This window comes from Mytilus edulis, chromosome 7 (genome assembly GCF_963676685.1).
Source record: "Mytilus edulis chromosome 7, xbMytEdul2.2, whole genome shotgun sequence".
Lineage (NCBI taxonomy): Eukaryota > Metazoa > Mollusca > Bivalvia > Mytilida > Mytilidae > Mytilus > Mytilus edulis.
The window spans coordinates 3,576,521-3,592,288 of NC_092350.1; the positions used below are offsets into that span (position 1 = coordinate 3,576,521).

General features: G+C 32.7%; 2 protein-coding genes across 4 annotated transcripts in view; one reads left to right on the top strand and one right to left on the bottom strand.

The window, feature by feature from the left end:
- The window catches only part of LOC139529750 (syndetin-like), a 39,959-nt gene extending 34,498 nt beyond the window's left edge, over positions 1-5,461 (bottom strand). For 2 of the 3 annotated variants that reach the window (XM_071325624.1, XM_071325623.1), the window contains exons 1-3: positions 5,308-5,451; positions 1,226-1,306; positions 432-530 (exon numbers count right to left, since the gene is read on the bottom strand). In XM_071325624.1, coding sequence (XP_071181725.1) covers positions 432-530; positions 1,226-1,306; positions 5,308-5,364 — 237 coding nt within the window. In that variant the 5' untranslated portion in view covers positions 5,365-5,451. Of the gene's footprint in view, positions 1-431; positions 531-1,225; positions 1,307-5,307 lie in introns of all 3 variants that reach the window. The other variant, XM_071325625.1, reaches the window with a different exon arrangement.
- Positions 5,462-7,578: 2,117 nt separating this feature from the next.
- LOC139482576 (uncharacterized protein MAL13P1.304-like) lies at positions 7,579-11,290 on the top strand. Its single transcript, XM_071266490.1, has 2 exons — positions 7,579-8,236; positions 8,622-11,290. The coding sequence occupies exons 1-2, from the start codon at positions 7,579-7,581 to the stop codon at positions 11,288-11,290; spliced, it is 3,327 nt and encodes a 1,108-aa protein (XP_071122591.1).
- Positions 11,291-15,768: the final 4,478 nt, after the last annotated feature.

Below are 15,768 nucleotides of genomic sequence, written 5' to 3' on the forward strand. Positions count from 1 at the left end.
CATGTTATTAATAAAATAACTTTAAAAAAACACAACTTTAGTCAAAACATGTGGCCTGCAGAAAATGCTTGACATATTATTTAAATACTTGTCTATTGTTGAAGTTAGTTTGTTTATGGTTTTGATGTTGTTTTATTACTGTTAATTCAGAAATTATTGCAAGGTTTTTATTAATGTGAAAAATGTGACTTGACGAGTATTGTAAAAATAAGAACTTGCATTCTAATATCTGATCCATTTATCTTGAAGCAGATTTCCTGAAATCACAATAAATCTGTAATTTTTTTCCATTTTTCAAAAATCACAATCACAAATGCATGGAAACAGGTTTTCATTTTTGAATTTACAGCATTATGTTGTTAGGTTGTTGTTGCATCTATGTACATCCCAGATATAATTTAAATCATACTAGTTTTCTATTTTTATCTCACCTCTAGTTCATATAAGCTAGTATCTGTATGACTGTAGTATATATTTTCTATGCCTTCCAAGACCTCCTGCTCTTCATGAGGATTAGCAAGTACAGTGTGCTGTAATAAAATAAAACTGACAATAAATTCAAATTCAAATGCTTTATTTCCTACTAATCACAGGGCCCTTTTGAGAATTACAAAATTTAACACAATCATTCACACTTTCATGCCAATCTTTTTCACTCTGCTCACTCTAATTAAATTTAATTGCTTAAAATTTCAGACTGAGTTAATAAATTGAAAATCATAATCACACAGCAGTTAAATTTCTAATGATTAAATCATGGTAGACATTCAATCTTTTATCAAGATTGTTCAGTTTGTACTCAAGTTATTTTTAACAAACAACAATTATTCATAAGAGTACACTATAATTGAATTGGTTGAAACGGACTTGAATATTGCAAACTGAATTGAATGAATTGGTCCAATAAATGAGAAAATGTTTGCTGTTTATTACCATCAAGTAGTCCTGCTATTAACTTATTCCAGCAACCTAAATTAAGAGATCACGAAAACCTTACCACAGTCACACTAAATAAACTCTACTATTCACTGACTCCAACAAGTAAAATAGGTTTTCACATAGTTTTACACAAGTACTGATTTTGGGAAAAGTTAAGAGAACATTTTACCTTTCATAAAACATATCATACTGATTTGGGTAAGAATAACCATCACCAAATACTGTACTTAAACAATTTACCTTGTATTTAGTAACTGGGTTAGAGTAACCTACTTAAACAACTTACCTTGTATTTAGTAACTGCTGGCAAATCTCCAGGGAAAGAATCACGATCTATTTGTTCTTCAACTGGAGATGTAAATGAATCCTGAAACAAATAAATCTATCAGGAAAAAGACTACGGCTGTTGTTTGCTCTATGGTCGGGTGGTTGTCGCTTTGACATATTCACCATTTCCTTTCTCAATTTTACAATCATTATTCAGGTAACTGTTTGTAAGTAGTGTCATTTAAACCTAGACAAATAAGCATTAGTATATCTCATGAGATGAGGATATGTCCCCACAAAACATCAATGACAGGTTCCTTCATCATGTCTTGTTAAGCCTGAGTATGGCAAATAGCAGAACCAAAAGACCTGAAAAACTTGACAGAGTACAGAGAAAAGCACTTATCCTATGCATGGATATGCCTACAACATCTGGCAGAGAAGCAGAAGTAGAATCATGAGTTATGCCAATAGACCTGAGGCTAGAACAAATAGCCATTAAAGAGATTGCAAAGATCAAATCCAAATCTGCACAGGAACCAATCAAACAGCAACTTGTGAGGTATGAAGAACATGATGCATATGGACCATAATTTGCTATTGGGCTCGTTTCCTATAACTATAGAAAAGTGATGAAATTGTGAATTACTGTAAGAAAAGTTGTAACTACATCTAAAGATGCCAATATTTTTATCAACATACAAGTGTATGCTACTCTTCCCTAAAAAAAAAATTGAAATTAACAAAATTCAAAGATTATACAACCGTATTTTTGTGTCGTTTCTCTCGTTACTTTTTGCTTCCTAAGTGCATAACGCTGACTTATATATAGATAATCGTCACCCGCAAATTCGTAACTTTTGCTTTCAAATAACAAAGAACATCGACCAATAAGAATAGTGAGAAGAAAATACCAAGAACTATTAGTATTTCTGTAACAGGTGTAAGAACACTGTCGTTACTTTGGTTTCCCATTTCGTAACGCAAATTTTAGATGGTGTAATCTGCTTTGTTGCAAAAGAATTCTTTGCAAACAATATGCAAATATGAACTCTCGCGAGATGTTCAAACAGGTAAATCAGAAATGATTTACATTCTTGTTTTGTTCTTCGTAATAATTAAGTTAGAAAAGGACGTTATCATTATGCGTTACATTTCACACGAAACAGAAGTCAAGTTATTTATTAAAATTGTTTTTGTCATTGAGTTCTAATCATTTCCAGTCATAGGTGAAACATGTGACTAACATGTGATCACACCCTTACAGCCAGATATACAAAAAACTAGGTCTAAACATTGTTTTTGTTTCCAACGGGATGTTAGCAAACATAATCTGTAGACTTGTTTCGTCTTGTTTAAAAAAGGAAAATACAATTTTCAAAGAGATTGCACCGGGGGTCTATTATTTTTCCTATGTGCATAATGTTACATACGATCTTGTGTGAAAATAAATGCCCAATGACTTGACAAAATCGATTTCAGATTTGACCGACATTTTAACACACTTCGTTTCCCAATAACGATGTAAAGGGTCCTTGGAAAATTCAATCGAAAGTACGTCTCTTATCATGGTGCCGATGTTCGTTGGATTGATTTTGCTTCAGCAGTAAATATTACTGGATATTTTAGGTGAATAAAGATAATTTAATAAAAAATACATGTTAATATACCGTTACACTTGGAATGTACAAAGTTGGTATCTTTGTCACAATTTTTAATTATTTTTTTTTATTTATGTCATTATGTTCTGCAAACACTTTTCAGAAACGCAATAAACTTGTCAAAGGAAAAGTAATCTTTTACCATGCATGACTTGAAAGGAAGTACTTTATTGATTTTAGCCCACTAAAGTAGGTTAAAATGTGGAAACCATGTAGATGGTGTACAGGTCACAAATATCACATGGTGCCTATTTTAAAGATTCTAATTCCAAGTTAAAAGTTTTTTCTTTACTGGATTTAAAGAATTTTACATTGCCAATGATTTGGAATAAATTGTATATAACTGGAATTTCAAAACCAAATATAAATACATTTTTTTGACTAAAACATCAAGATACAACGATTATGGTATCCTGTATCAATGAAGGAAATATGGAAATTCCTGAATAAATTGTACTAATTGTTTTCAAAACAAGCACATATTTAGGAGTTTTATAATGTTACATTTAAGATGGATTTTAAGAAAAAGTATACTGTTCAGATTATTTTAAGCAGATTTTGCAATAAAATAAAACTAAAAAAGTGCTTTCGGTTTCTTATGGTTTCCTGTCGCGTCTAAAAAAAACTTTAATTTAACATTGAAAATAGATTTTAAATATTAACATGAAGCAAGTAACACTAGTAATGGTGTTCATTTATGTCTTTTGAAATATATTGTGCAAAATAAAGAAAATAAAGATTGGTTTCCTGTTAAGTTTCCTGTCACGTAAACGGTGAATCAAAATGTATTAATTTTTTCTCGAAAAACTCAACTGTTCCATTAATACTATTCTAACACCAACACAACCCACAGAATAAAAGTTAAAGTTTTAGAACTTATAAAAAAAGGATACAAAAAGAAACCAAAGGCCGAATACCAAATTATGGTCCATATGACAAGTATCCAACACCAATGGGCAAAGCACTAAGCCAAGCAGCAGAAATGGAAAAACAGACAAAGATAAACATCAGTCTCATAGAACCAGAGTTTACATACACACTGGAAGAAACTCAAATGACTCAATCAAAACCTCTATATTGGAGTCGACTAGGCAACTCAAAATCGAGGACAAATGAGCAACAAGAACTTTGCCAGGAAACCATTAACCAACTCATGGGAGACGACACACAAGAACAAGCAATATTGTTTACAGATGGATCATGCTTAGGGAACCCAGGACCCTGTGGAGCAGGTGCAATTATCTATGCTGAACACATTAAACCTGCTGCCAGATTACATAGACCTGTGGCACAAAGAGGATCCATCCTTCTGGTGGAACTCATAGCAATTCTCATGGTCCTAGAAATACTGCATTACAGAAAACATTTACCATGCAATACAAAGAATCAAAATTTTCTCTGACAGTCAAAGCGCCATGGGATTACTTACACTGAATTGGGCCCCAAACAGCTACATCTCCGTAATAAGAGAAATAAAAGAAAATATTGAACATCTTAGGCAAAAAGGACTCAATGTAATTGTATCATGGACACCAGGACATGACAACATAGCTGGTAATGATGAGGCTGACATCCTTGCAAAAACAGCGGCAGAGGAAGCAAAAGAATTACCACCGGAAAATAACGTCATAACACTACAGGACGTCAAACAAGCAGCGTATAAAAGTACAGGAAATAAATGGCAGAGAAGATGGGAAATATCTGAGAGAGACAGGGACCTTTAAGAAAAAATACCAACTACAAAACACTCAATTATGTATGATTTCCCAACTAAAAGACATTTCAGTATATTCGCCCAACTAAGAACTGGCTATACAGAACTGAATTACTACAGAAACCGAGTAGGCCAAACCAACAACAGTGTTTTGCAACTGTGGAGCACCTGAAACCCATCAACATTTCCTTCTGGAGTGTCCCTGCTATGAAAACGAACGAGAAGATATGCTACACCAAATATCAAAAGAGGTCGGGGTCAGAAACTTTAATTTAGCTACTATGCTAACAAGACTGGACGGCGAGAACACAGAAGAGACAAAAGCCAAGTTACAAACAGTGGCACATTACATTGACATGATTGACAGAACGGACAAATTTTAATACTGCTGTTCCTCAATCCCAATCTTAACCAGCGCATACCAAATTTAAAGCACAGAGAAGAAAATATGTCGAGAAAAACCGCACCAGAGAGGAAAACCACACATTGGGACAATTCGTGCCAACAGGCCTCAAGATTGAGGATTGATATTCTACCATTCCACAGTGCACATTTTTTTCAGTATGGAGTTTAATCTCATAAAGAGCAATAATCAACTGACTACAAACCTAACTAAAACCAAAAATTTTACACATTTACAGGCCCATAGGCTATGGCATATGCATATGAGGGACAGTCTATTCATCTGGTTAAAACGAGAATGATCGAGAATGACACACAATGTACCTGTTTTCCAATCAGAGATTTAAACTTCTTTTTTATGTCTAAACCTAATGCAGACATTATGAAGGTTTTCTTTAAAACATATCTAAAATTTTGTAAATAAACATTTTGATGTCATCCAACCGGAAATGAAGAAGGGGCGTAACCGAATATTTATGAAGAGTTTTCTGGGTTACACTAAAGACCTGAAAGTGGACCTGAAAAGACCTGAAAAGACCTGAAAATATACGACTAAAATTATTCCCATTGCAATAACTTTTTTATTATTGGATGGAATTTCTTCAAGTTGGAATTTTATTTATTGTAAATATTTATATTTCATTAAAATTTAAAAAATTTAAATAAAAAACAATTTTTTGATGCCAAAAGTTGGACCTGAACGGAGAAATGAAAAGACCTGAAGGGACCTGAAAATCTATGTCGGACTAATTCTAACTACAATAACTTTTTTAATATTCAATGGATATCTTTCAACTTTTGATTTTGTGACACAAAAATATCAATATAATGATAATATGAAAAAAAATATGTGAAAAATATTGTTGGGGTGTCAAAACTCGGACCTGAACGGAAAATTCAAAATCTGAATGAGCCTAAAATTCCACATTATTTTAAAACGAAAATTATAAACGTAGACGAAAAATATGATTGATAACTTTTCATGTTCGATGTCATTTGGTCTCTTGTAGAGATCTGTCTCATTGGTATCACACCACATCTCTCTAATTTTTATTGACAGAAGATACTAATATGATAAAGATTGAAGATACCAAAGAATAATCAAAACTCGGATGTCAAAACTTATAAGTCAAAGAGATATACCATAGAAATAAATAATTGAAAAAAAGGTTTGGTGTCTTTAAACTACAATAACCCCGTCACAATTTTTGTGGTGTCCCAAGTCTGGAACCTGCACTTTGTGACAAACGTCGGACCTGTTGAATGAAAAATGAAGTCCTGAATGAACCTTGATATATATATAGTTAATTCAACATAGCTTATAAAATATTTGCATTTTTATTCAAGAAGAGTCAAAAGCAACTTGTGATAAAAATATTTAATGTTAACGATTAGCTTAAAATGATTTTTTATCAGTTACACATAATTACATGATTATACACAATTAAATCACATTATAAATAACAATGAAAACACTAATTGAAACAAATATTATAGAACAAATTTATTAATTGTCATGTAATTACGCTTATAAAAACAAAATGATAATACAAATCTAAAAAAAAGTTTAATCCAAGATTAATATTCCTCTTAAAAATACTTAAAAAATGATTTTTGTTCATTAAAAAGAAAACTGAGTGACTCCACATACTGTAAAAGTGTTAATATTTTAGAATAATAGCGTATTAAAAAATACTTAATTAAAATATTGAATAAAAAAAATCTGCCTTTAGAAAAATGCGTTTACATACTGTAAAAGTACACTAAAACTAAAAAACATTAAAATGCAATATTATTCACAGTCTACTTTAATCACATATAACTTGACTCTTACTCTAATATAATGTTTGTATATTCATGAAGTTAAATACACTGCCTATGTTCATCACAAAACCAATCACTGGTAACCCCTGCGCACGTTTGATGACTCCATTTGCTACATGTAACTCTTCCTCTTTTTGCTTCGCACCCTATCATATTTTCGTATAAATCAGGCTTCCCACATAAGCAAACACATTCAATCTTTCTCTGATGTATTTTAACATGAATGTCAGAAGGAAGGCCTAACATCTTGGGAAATTCAATAAGAGATCCTTGTTCCAAACAACTTACAAGAATTGTTTATTTAGACTAATGATCCAATTATCACCTAATATCAATATTCTGTTTATAGTCATATTTCAGAGCTTCAAAGAACTTTATGTGTTATTATCTGGTGACATTTACACGCATTTATCATTGGCGCAGATTTAAATTTGACATTTAAAAAAACATTAGACGAGTTTATACCTTTTCAAATTTACCTCGTGTAATTTACCCCCCGCGAAGGCAATCCGTCTTGTTCTTTAAAAGCAGTTAAAGCCCCACCTGTTATAATCCAAACCTTTAATTATTCAATATAATATAATTCTTAGTGATTAATCATCATTTCTTTTTAGATTTTATCAATAAAATTATAGAATTTGACTGTTGAAGTCGGACTATTTTTTGTGATGACCGCCATTTGCAAATGGCGCACTTTTTAAATTTTTGAATAAATGTCCATGTGTACCCCTTATATTGTATAACTTCTGTTTTCACTGATAGTATATACTGATGACAGAACATAAACTAGAAAAATATTTGAAAAAGGAATTTATTCCCCCAACAAGTCCAGCATCATTGACTCCTGTGATTATTTCAGATAGCAAGGGAAGATATCTTGAAAATCAATGCACTACAGCTTTTGAAAAAAACATTAAGTGGTGGTATAAATCAGGCCAAACTTCATCACAGGGTCTTGCCTGGCTAAAAAACAACTTAGCATCTAAAATTGGACACTTGGATAACATTTCTCTTTATGTTTGGTTGGGAACGTGTGACCTTACCTCTTATGATCGCAGCTCAAAACTTGTCTCTCTAAGACCAAACCCTGAAGAAGAGGTACAAACTGTCATAAATAATTTCAGAGACATAAAAGAATTATTATCAGCTTATCCTATATGTAAATTAACATTTTTGGAAATTCCTATATTTTCAATTTTCGAGTGGAACAAATCTCACGATCACCCAAGTCCAAACCAATTTAAAAATCAGGACGATTCATTAATTGTCAACATAATTGAAATTAATCAGCAAATTCGACAGCTTAACAACTTAGTTGATGTAGGATCACCAGCTTTCTCCCTTGACATATATCATTCTGTAGCCTGTAAATCAAAAAACAGTCGCAAACGACCAAGAGATTTATACAACTTTAATTTATATATTGATGGTATTCATCCGAAAATCAACCTTTCAAAAGTCTGGCTGCGAAAAATTTCAAACAGGATTAGAACTGATTGCTGGCAATAGGTAGTGTAATATAATTCAGTATTCATATTTATTCTACAATATAAATCTATTATTATTTACTGAATCTATACTTATAGGCGATGGTGGGTCCTACCACAACGTCCTATTTGTATTGATTTATTATAAATTGTTTGACAATTAGTAGTCTTATTTCTAATATCAGACTCTGTATGGACGTAACTTAGCATCTGTTGAATTTGATATATAAATATATATACGTGGAACAGCTCATTATTCTACATAAAGTTGCTTGATTCTTTATTAAATTAAACAATATTATCAAATCATGGATTTGTGTATAACAGTTCCGCAACATCACAATGATGACCAAAACAACTCGTCAAAAAATTCTGATGCTACTGCATACAACCAAAGCTATGTCTTGAATTTAAAGAAATCTCTAAAGAAGAAACTTGATTGCACAAATAGAAATGAAATCACGTACAACTTTACAAAAGGAGGTATAACTATACAGCTTGACCCCATTTCATTCGAACTATTTATACATGCCTGTGATCAATATTACAAAAACCCAGTTACTAAATTGGATAGTTTCAATAAAACAACAATGAAAGACAGAATTGGTAACGAAACTCAACACATATTTCGTGTGTTTGATAGTCCATCGTTAGGATATACCATTAATGCATATTTAACCAAATGTAGCCTACTTATCAATGGTGGCAATACCAAAATGCTATTAGAAAGAGATTTACAACAGTTACAACATATTATGGATAATACAAAAATTAATAACTCCTGTATTGACATTCATATATTAAATAAAAAACTTGCTCATACACTCAAACAAGCTCTACAAACTTGGCCAGTACCAAATCATGTGACTGATGATAGAGAAACTCCAAGCAATGTGAGTACCACTGTAGGTACAGAAGAGAAATGCTATGTATGTAAGCGCAACTGCAAAACAAGAGCAGTTCAATGTATTAATGGGCACTGGGTTCATTACAGATGTGAAAGACTATCAGAGGAGGATATCTCAAAACTGGAAAAGGGGGATTATCCATATTCCTGCCGTTCATGTAACAAGGAAAATGAGGTACACACTTTAGAATGCAATGCATCACCCCAAACAGTCCAAAAACTTGATATCCAAAATACAGATCTAAGTACCATATCTAAACATCTACATATAAGGAATAATGTTCTGGCCATAGAACAACATGTTCTTGAAGACAATGTGATCTCTAATGACCATATCTCTATTGCTGAATCTCTCCTCCGTGAAGAAACAGGCAAAAATTGCCCTTCTTGTAACTTCATTCTCGATGATGAGTGTACATGTATGATATGTAATGATGCATTCCATAGTAAATGTATTGACAAAAACACAGAAACCTGTTATGGATGTATAGGTGCCAATCATCAACTTTCATTAAATATCTCGAAAGAAAAACCTGAAAAGAGCCATGACAATACCACAGAGACCCTCACTAATGTAGATGACAAAAGTAAAGAACATCTCTATAACAACCCTACCAATGTTAAATCCTCTATATCCTCATCAAAAGCAAATAAGAATAACCAAACAGCTAATGAGCCTGACAGCAACAAACAGGAGACTGTCATTCCCAAAGAGATAAGGCAGATAGAACAAAAACTAAAGAAAAAGGAAGAGCAATTGAAAATAAAAGAGGCAATTTTAAATGAAAATGCAACAGAAAAGACCACTCTTCTAGATAGAATACTAAAGGCTGAAAGTAAGAATATTGAATTGGAACATACAATTAGAACATTAAATCAAGCTATTGATAGTAAAATTAAGATGAAAGAGGAAAACAGCAGTGATGACATTGTGGTAGGAATAAGAGACAGGGTAACAAAATATGTTTTGACAAAAGTGGATCAAGAACTGTCGCAACTTCTGGGCATGGACAAAAATAAGAAGCTTACCTCTTCAGCAGCTGATTATAATCCATTGGGTAACGGACCAAATATACAACAATCATATGGCAATCACCATTTATCTCACGATCGTTCCTCAGGTGATAACAGATATAATTCCCAGAATCACAGGCCTTATATGAATCAAACATATCACCATATTGATGACTCAACACAAGATACTCATGGTCGTCAGGGGAGCGATGGTGGGCTTTACCACAACGTCTCTTCTGTTCGTCCTACGAGTAATTTTTCTTATAATTCTCATTATCAGGATTTAGGAACACAATTACACCAACCATACTATCAAAATGACTATTATAATCAATATATGTATAGACATCAGGGAAGCGATGATGGGCCTTACCACAACGTCTCTCCTGATCATCCCACAAGGAATTATAATTATAGTTCTCATTATCAAGACTTTGGAACAAACCAACCATACCACCGTAATGACTATATTAATCAAAGTGTATATAGACATCAGGGAAGCGATGGTGGGCCTTACCACAACGTCTTTCCTGATTGTCCTACAAGTGACAAATGTCATAGCTCCCAAGATGAACAAATTTATACATATCAACCACATACTTATGATCAGTATTCAACTCCACAGGAACCAAGAAACTGTGCAGGTCCATCGAATCAAAATGCTTATAGACATCAGGGGAGCGATGGTGGGTCCAACCACAACGTCTCTCCTGATTGTTCTATGAGTAACAGTCATAATAGACAGAATGATGTGCAACATGGTTACCATCAGACCAACTATTCAATGTATGCATCAAGAAAATGCGCAGTTCTCTCAAATCTTATTGAGATTATTCCAGCACAAGACCCAAATAATCACCTTTGCTACCCCTCTTCCAATCAAAGTGCTGATATAAGAAACAAATGTGTCTCTGAGAAAAGAATCAAACCTGTGTATAATGATGACGTATATCAATACCTAGAACAGTATCATGACGATCGGCAAGGACAACCCTTATTTTATACACAAAAAGAGCAGCAGCAACATTTTTTAGTACAGAAAAGCCTCATTCCAGAGAGGCACAAAATTGTATAACTGTCTGCTTAAAAGAAAAGCAAGTTAATGCTTCATCTGATGAATGTTCAACTGTAAATAAACACAGCAATGTAAATAATATGCACCATGTTTTAGATTTTAATACAAAATCTGCAATTGATAACAGTAATAATTGTGAGTCTACAAAAGAGAAGGATATATTGAGTGTTTTAGATTTTAACTGTAAAAATATATTAACTACTGTGCCTCTTATACATGAGATTGAGAATAAGATTGATATAATGCTTATACAGGAACATTGGCTTTTTGATTGTCAAATACATCTTTTACAAGAACTGCATAAAAACTTCAATGGAACTGGTAAAGCGGTCGATATGAATGATCCCATTCCACCAAGTCATATGCCTCGAGGTTACGGAGGAGTGGCTATCCTTTGGAAACGTGAATTAGACGATATAATTACTCCAATGCAGCTAGGGAATGAAAGAATACAATGTGTGGAAATTAGAGGTAATCCCAATACTATATTAATATCTGTCTACCTGCCATGTAGGAGCTCTAATAACCATTTTACTGAACTCAATGAATGTCTGGACCACCTTCATGAAATTTTCGAAACCTTTAAAAACTCTCATCAAATTATAATAGGTGGAGATCTCAATGAAAACATATACAGTTCAACAAATTCTCAACGAAAAACAGCCATATCCAATTTTATGTCAGAACATAAACTTTCAACAGTTGAATGTGGAATTACTTTCATACACCCAAGTGGTCAAGCCATGTCCGCAATAGACTACATTCTATTTCAAGATCACTATAAGGAAAATGTTATCAAGATTGAAAAACAAGAAATAAATAGCAACGTCTCTGACCATACTCCACTGATGTTGTCATTGAAATGTGACATATCCTTTAAGAAGATGAAAGAACTTACTAATACAAAAAACCTCAAAGTTAATTGGAATAAGGTGGACAAGAATGAATATAAAACTTTGATTGATGATAAATTAGAGAAAATCAAACCTATCTCAGAAAAATTGAATTTAGATCAAGCATTTGATGAACTAAACAAAATTCTATCAGATACAACTTCAAAAATTGCTCCAAGAAAACAAAAGGGTAAGAAAAAGAAGAAACTTCCAGTGATGAATGACGAAATCTTACACGCTGTGAAAAGAAAGAAAACTGCCTTCTATATTTGGAAACAACAAGGTCGACCAAAAGAACCTGGTAACTTCTATCTTAAGGAAAAAACAATCACCACATATGATCTCAGGACACTATGTAGAAAAGAGCAAGCACTAGAAAGGATTAATACTAGACAACAAATCTTGGATGCTAAATCCAGTGATACAACATTATTTTATAAGCTAATTAGAAAACAGAGGGGGAAAATGGGTAGATTTATTGAAGAACTTATAGTTGAAAATGAAACATATCAAACATCTGACAGTGTATTGGAAGGATGGACAAAACATTTCGGAGATCTTGCCAAAAAATCTAACTATCAAAACTTTGATCAGAATCATTTAGAAGCAGTTGAGGTTGAAACAGAAATAATATTAAAAATATGTAAGGAAAATTATTTACATGAAAAAGTCTCAATCCAAGAACTGAAAAATGCTGTAAAAAAATTAAATACAAATAAAGCTATGGACTTTTATGGAATCACTGCTGAAAATTTCATTTATGCCAGCGAAACACTTTTAGAGTATCTTCAACTTTTAATTAACACAAGTTTTGAACACTGCTACATACCAAATTTACTAAAAATTGGAACCCTTTTTCCTGTTTTCAAAAACAAAGGTGACATTAAGAATGCTAAAAATTACCGTGGGATCACTATAACGCCAACTTACTCAAAGATAATAGAGATTATAATTAAAGGAAGGGAAAATAATAAGATTTTGGAACATCAAAACCCTTTACAAAAAGGTTTTACGGCAAAATCCACTCCATTGCTTTGTGAATTGTTCATTGAGGAATTTGAAAGAGAAAATAAAGATCTCAAGTTACCAACCTATGTTGCATTACTGGATGGAAAATCTGCTTTTGATGTTGTAGTTCATAAAAACCTGATACGACGTCTTTTCCAAATTGGATTCTCACAGCAATCTATTTTACTGATCAGCAATTTATATGAAAATGCAACATCCTGTGTAAAATGGGGTAATACAATGTCAAATCGATTGTTTAATATTGAACAAGGTGTAAGACAGGGTGGAGCCATTAGCGCTGACCTCTACAAAGTTTATATCAACCCCCTACTACAAATTCTCAGCAACTCTGGACTGGGAGCCAAAATAGGAAATATAAACTGTTGTGCGCCAACTTGTGCTGACGATATTGCCTTGATATCTAACAATCCGTTTGAACTCCAAAATATGATAAATTTAGCAGTTGATTTCAGCCAAAGAGAGGGATATCTACTACAGCCTCAAAAAAGCGTAGTCTTGCCAATCAAAACATGTAATAAAATGCTAGATGTTGAACAAGGTTTTTGGAAACTTAAAAATATAGATATGCCCATTGTCCAAGACTCCTCTCATATTGGAATAAAAAAATCTCAAAAAGATTCTACTAATGCAACCATCACTGAAAATATAAAAAAGGCCAGAAGATCTATGTACAGTCTTATGGGTGCTGGATTACATGGGGAAAATGGATTAGACCCGGAAACAATAGTCTCCTTATTTAGAACGTATATCTTGCCAGTTTTGACCTACGGCCTAGAAGTCTTGATACCAACAGGCAAAAATTTAGATCTTATACAACAGCAACATAAAAGATGGATTAAACAGATTTTATCTCTCAAACTAAATGTGGCTGACCCGGCTGTCTATATGTTATCAGGTTTGCTCCCACTTGAAGCAGAGATCCATATTAAAATTATTACACTATTTGGGAATATAACCAGATCTGAAAGATCGTCCTTAGAATGGAGAATAGCTGAACGACAACTTCAAATTAAAACCTACTCAAGCAATAGCTGGTTTATTGATCTAAAAAAGATATGTGGCAAATATGACATCATAGAGATAGAACAGTATCTTGATAAGCCATTAACAAAAATTGAATGGAAGAGATTTATAACCAAAAAGATTCACAAGTACTGGGAGGATGACATAAAGACCAAAATGAAGGGGTACTCAACTCTAAAATATCTTAATTGTGAATATGACATTGGCAGAATTCATCCTTTACTTAAAACAACAAGTGCAAATATAACGGAGATCAAGAAACTGTCAATCTGCACTAAATTTATTACGGGTACCTACATACTACAATCTAATAAAGCGGAGTATTCAAACTATGCAACAAATCCGATGTGTAGACTCTGTAATAAAGCTGACGAAACCATTGAACATTTTATCTTATTGTGTGAAACAATTTCACAAATAAGGTCATCCCTTATCGTCAAAATTCTACACGAAGGTAGTCTGGTCTTAGCAAGAGAGAGCCTGCAAACTCCTATTGATTTAATAACATTAATCATTAATCCTTATCATTACCTACCAAAGAAGATGTGCAAGGATGTTGAAGATAGAGTTGGTAATCACTTGGTACCGCTATGTCGCCAACTGTTATATACACTTCATTCCAAGCGATATGATGTGTTGACAAAAGCTGATACAAAAGCAAACAGAAAATGAAGAACTGTGAACTCATTTTAGCTGTAATATATACATGTTGGGGTACACATGGATCTCCCTCTTTTAGAAGTTTTAAAGTCTATTAAATTTTTTACGGATTGCACTTATAAACTTTCCTTTTTTTCTTTTTTTTTCCTTTTAACAGTGTTAAAAAATAAACTTTTTTTTAATATATAATTGTACTTATTGTCTCTATTGTAACTTATTTTTAACTTATTTTAAAATTAGTTTTTACCATTTTAATTGCATTTGAAATATTTTTAACACTGTCGTGGCGTAAACATGTATGTTAAATAAGATAACCTTGTGTATGACTATTGTGAACTGTGAATTTACCTGTGTACATATATTGGTGGAGGAATTTCATTGACGGAACTACTTTCCTCTTTACGGAGGTGTGCCTTGATTGGCAGAAATTCGTTTACAGATTACAGATTACAGATTACAGAATACAAGGTGTGAATTACAACCGGCACACGTTCATGTAATTAAAACATTTCAATCGACGAACTCTTTAAATTACATATGGTTTATGGGGAAGCAATACTAATACTTTCATTTTATAAATAAAGCAGTTTACGACCAGCTTTACTATAGAATAAGAATAAAATATATATTAATGTAGTTTAAGCAAGTTGTATTAGTTTGAATAATTTCAACGGACAATCTTCCTTTTTTCCCCCTTTAGCTTCAGGATTCATCAATAACAATGTAGTTTCTTTTCAAATATGTTCCTGTATAAATATAAAGTCATTCGTTCTCTTCAATAGACTTTTGTCTAAAATAGAAACAAATAGGAAAACAATGTTTTGCGAGTTTAAATACAACTACCCCTATAATCCATTCATGTCTTTTATTTCA

Coding starts and splice junctions, on each gene's coding strand:
- LOC139482576 (XM_071266490.1), top strand. CDS start 7,579: ATGACAGAACATAAACTAGAAAAATATTTGAAAAAGGAATTTATTCCC. Junction 8,237..8,621: donor CTTTAATTTATATATTGATG/GTATTCATCCGA, acceptor TGTGTATAACAG/TTCCGCAACATCACAATGAT.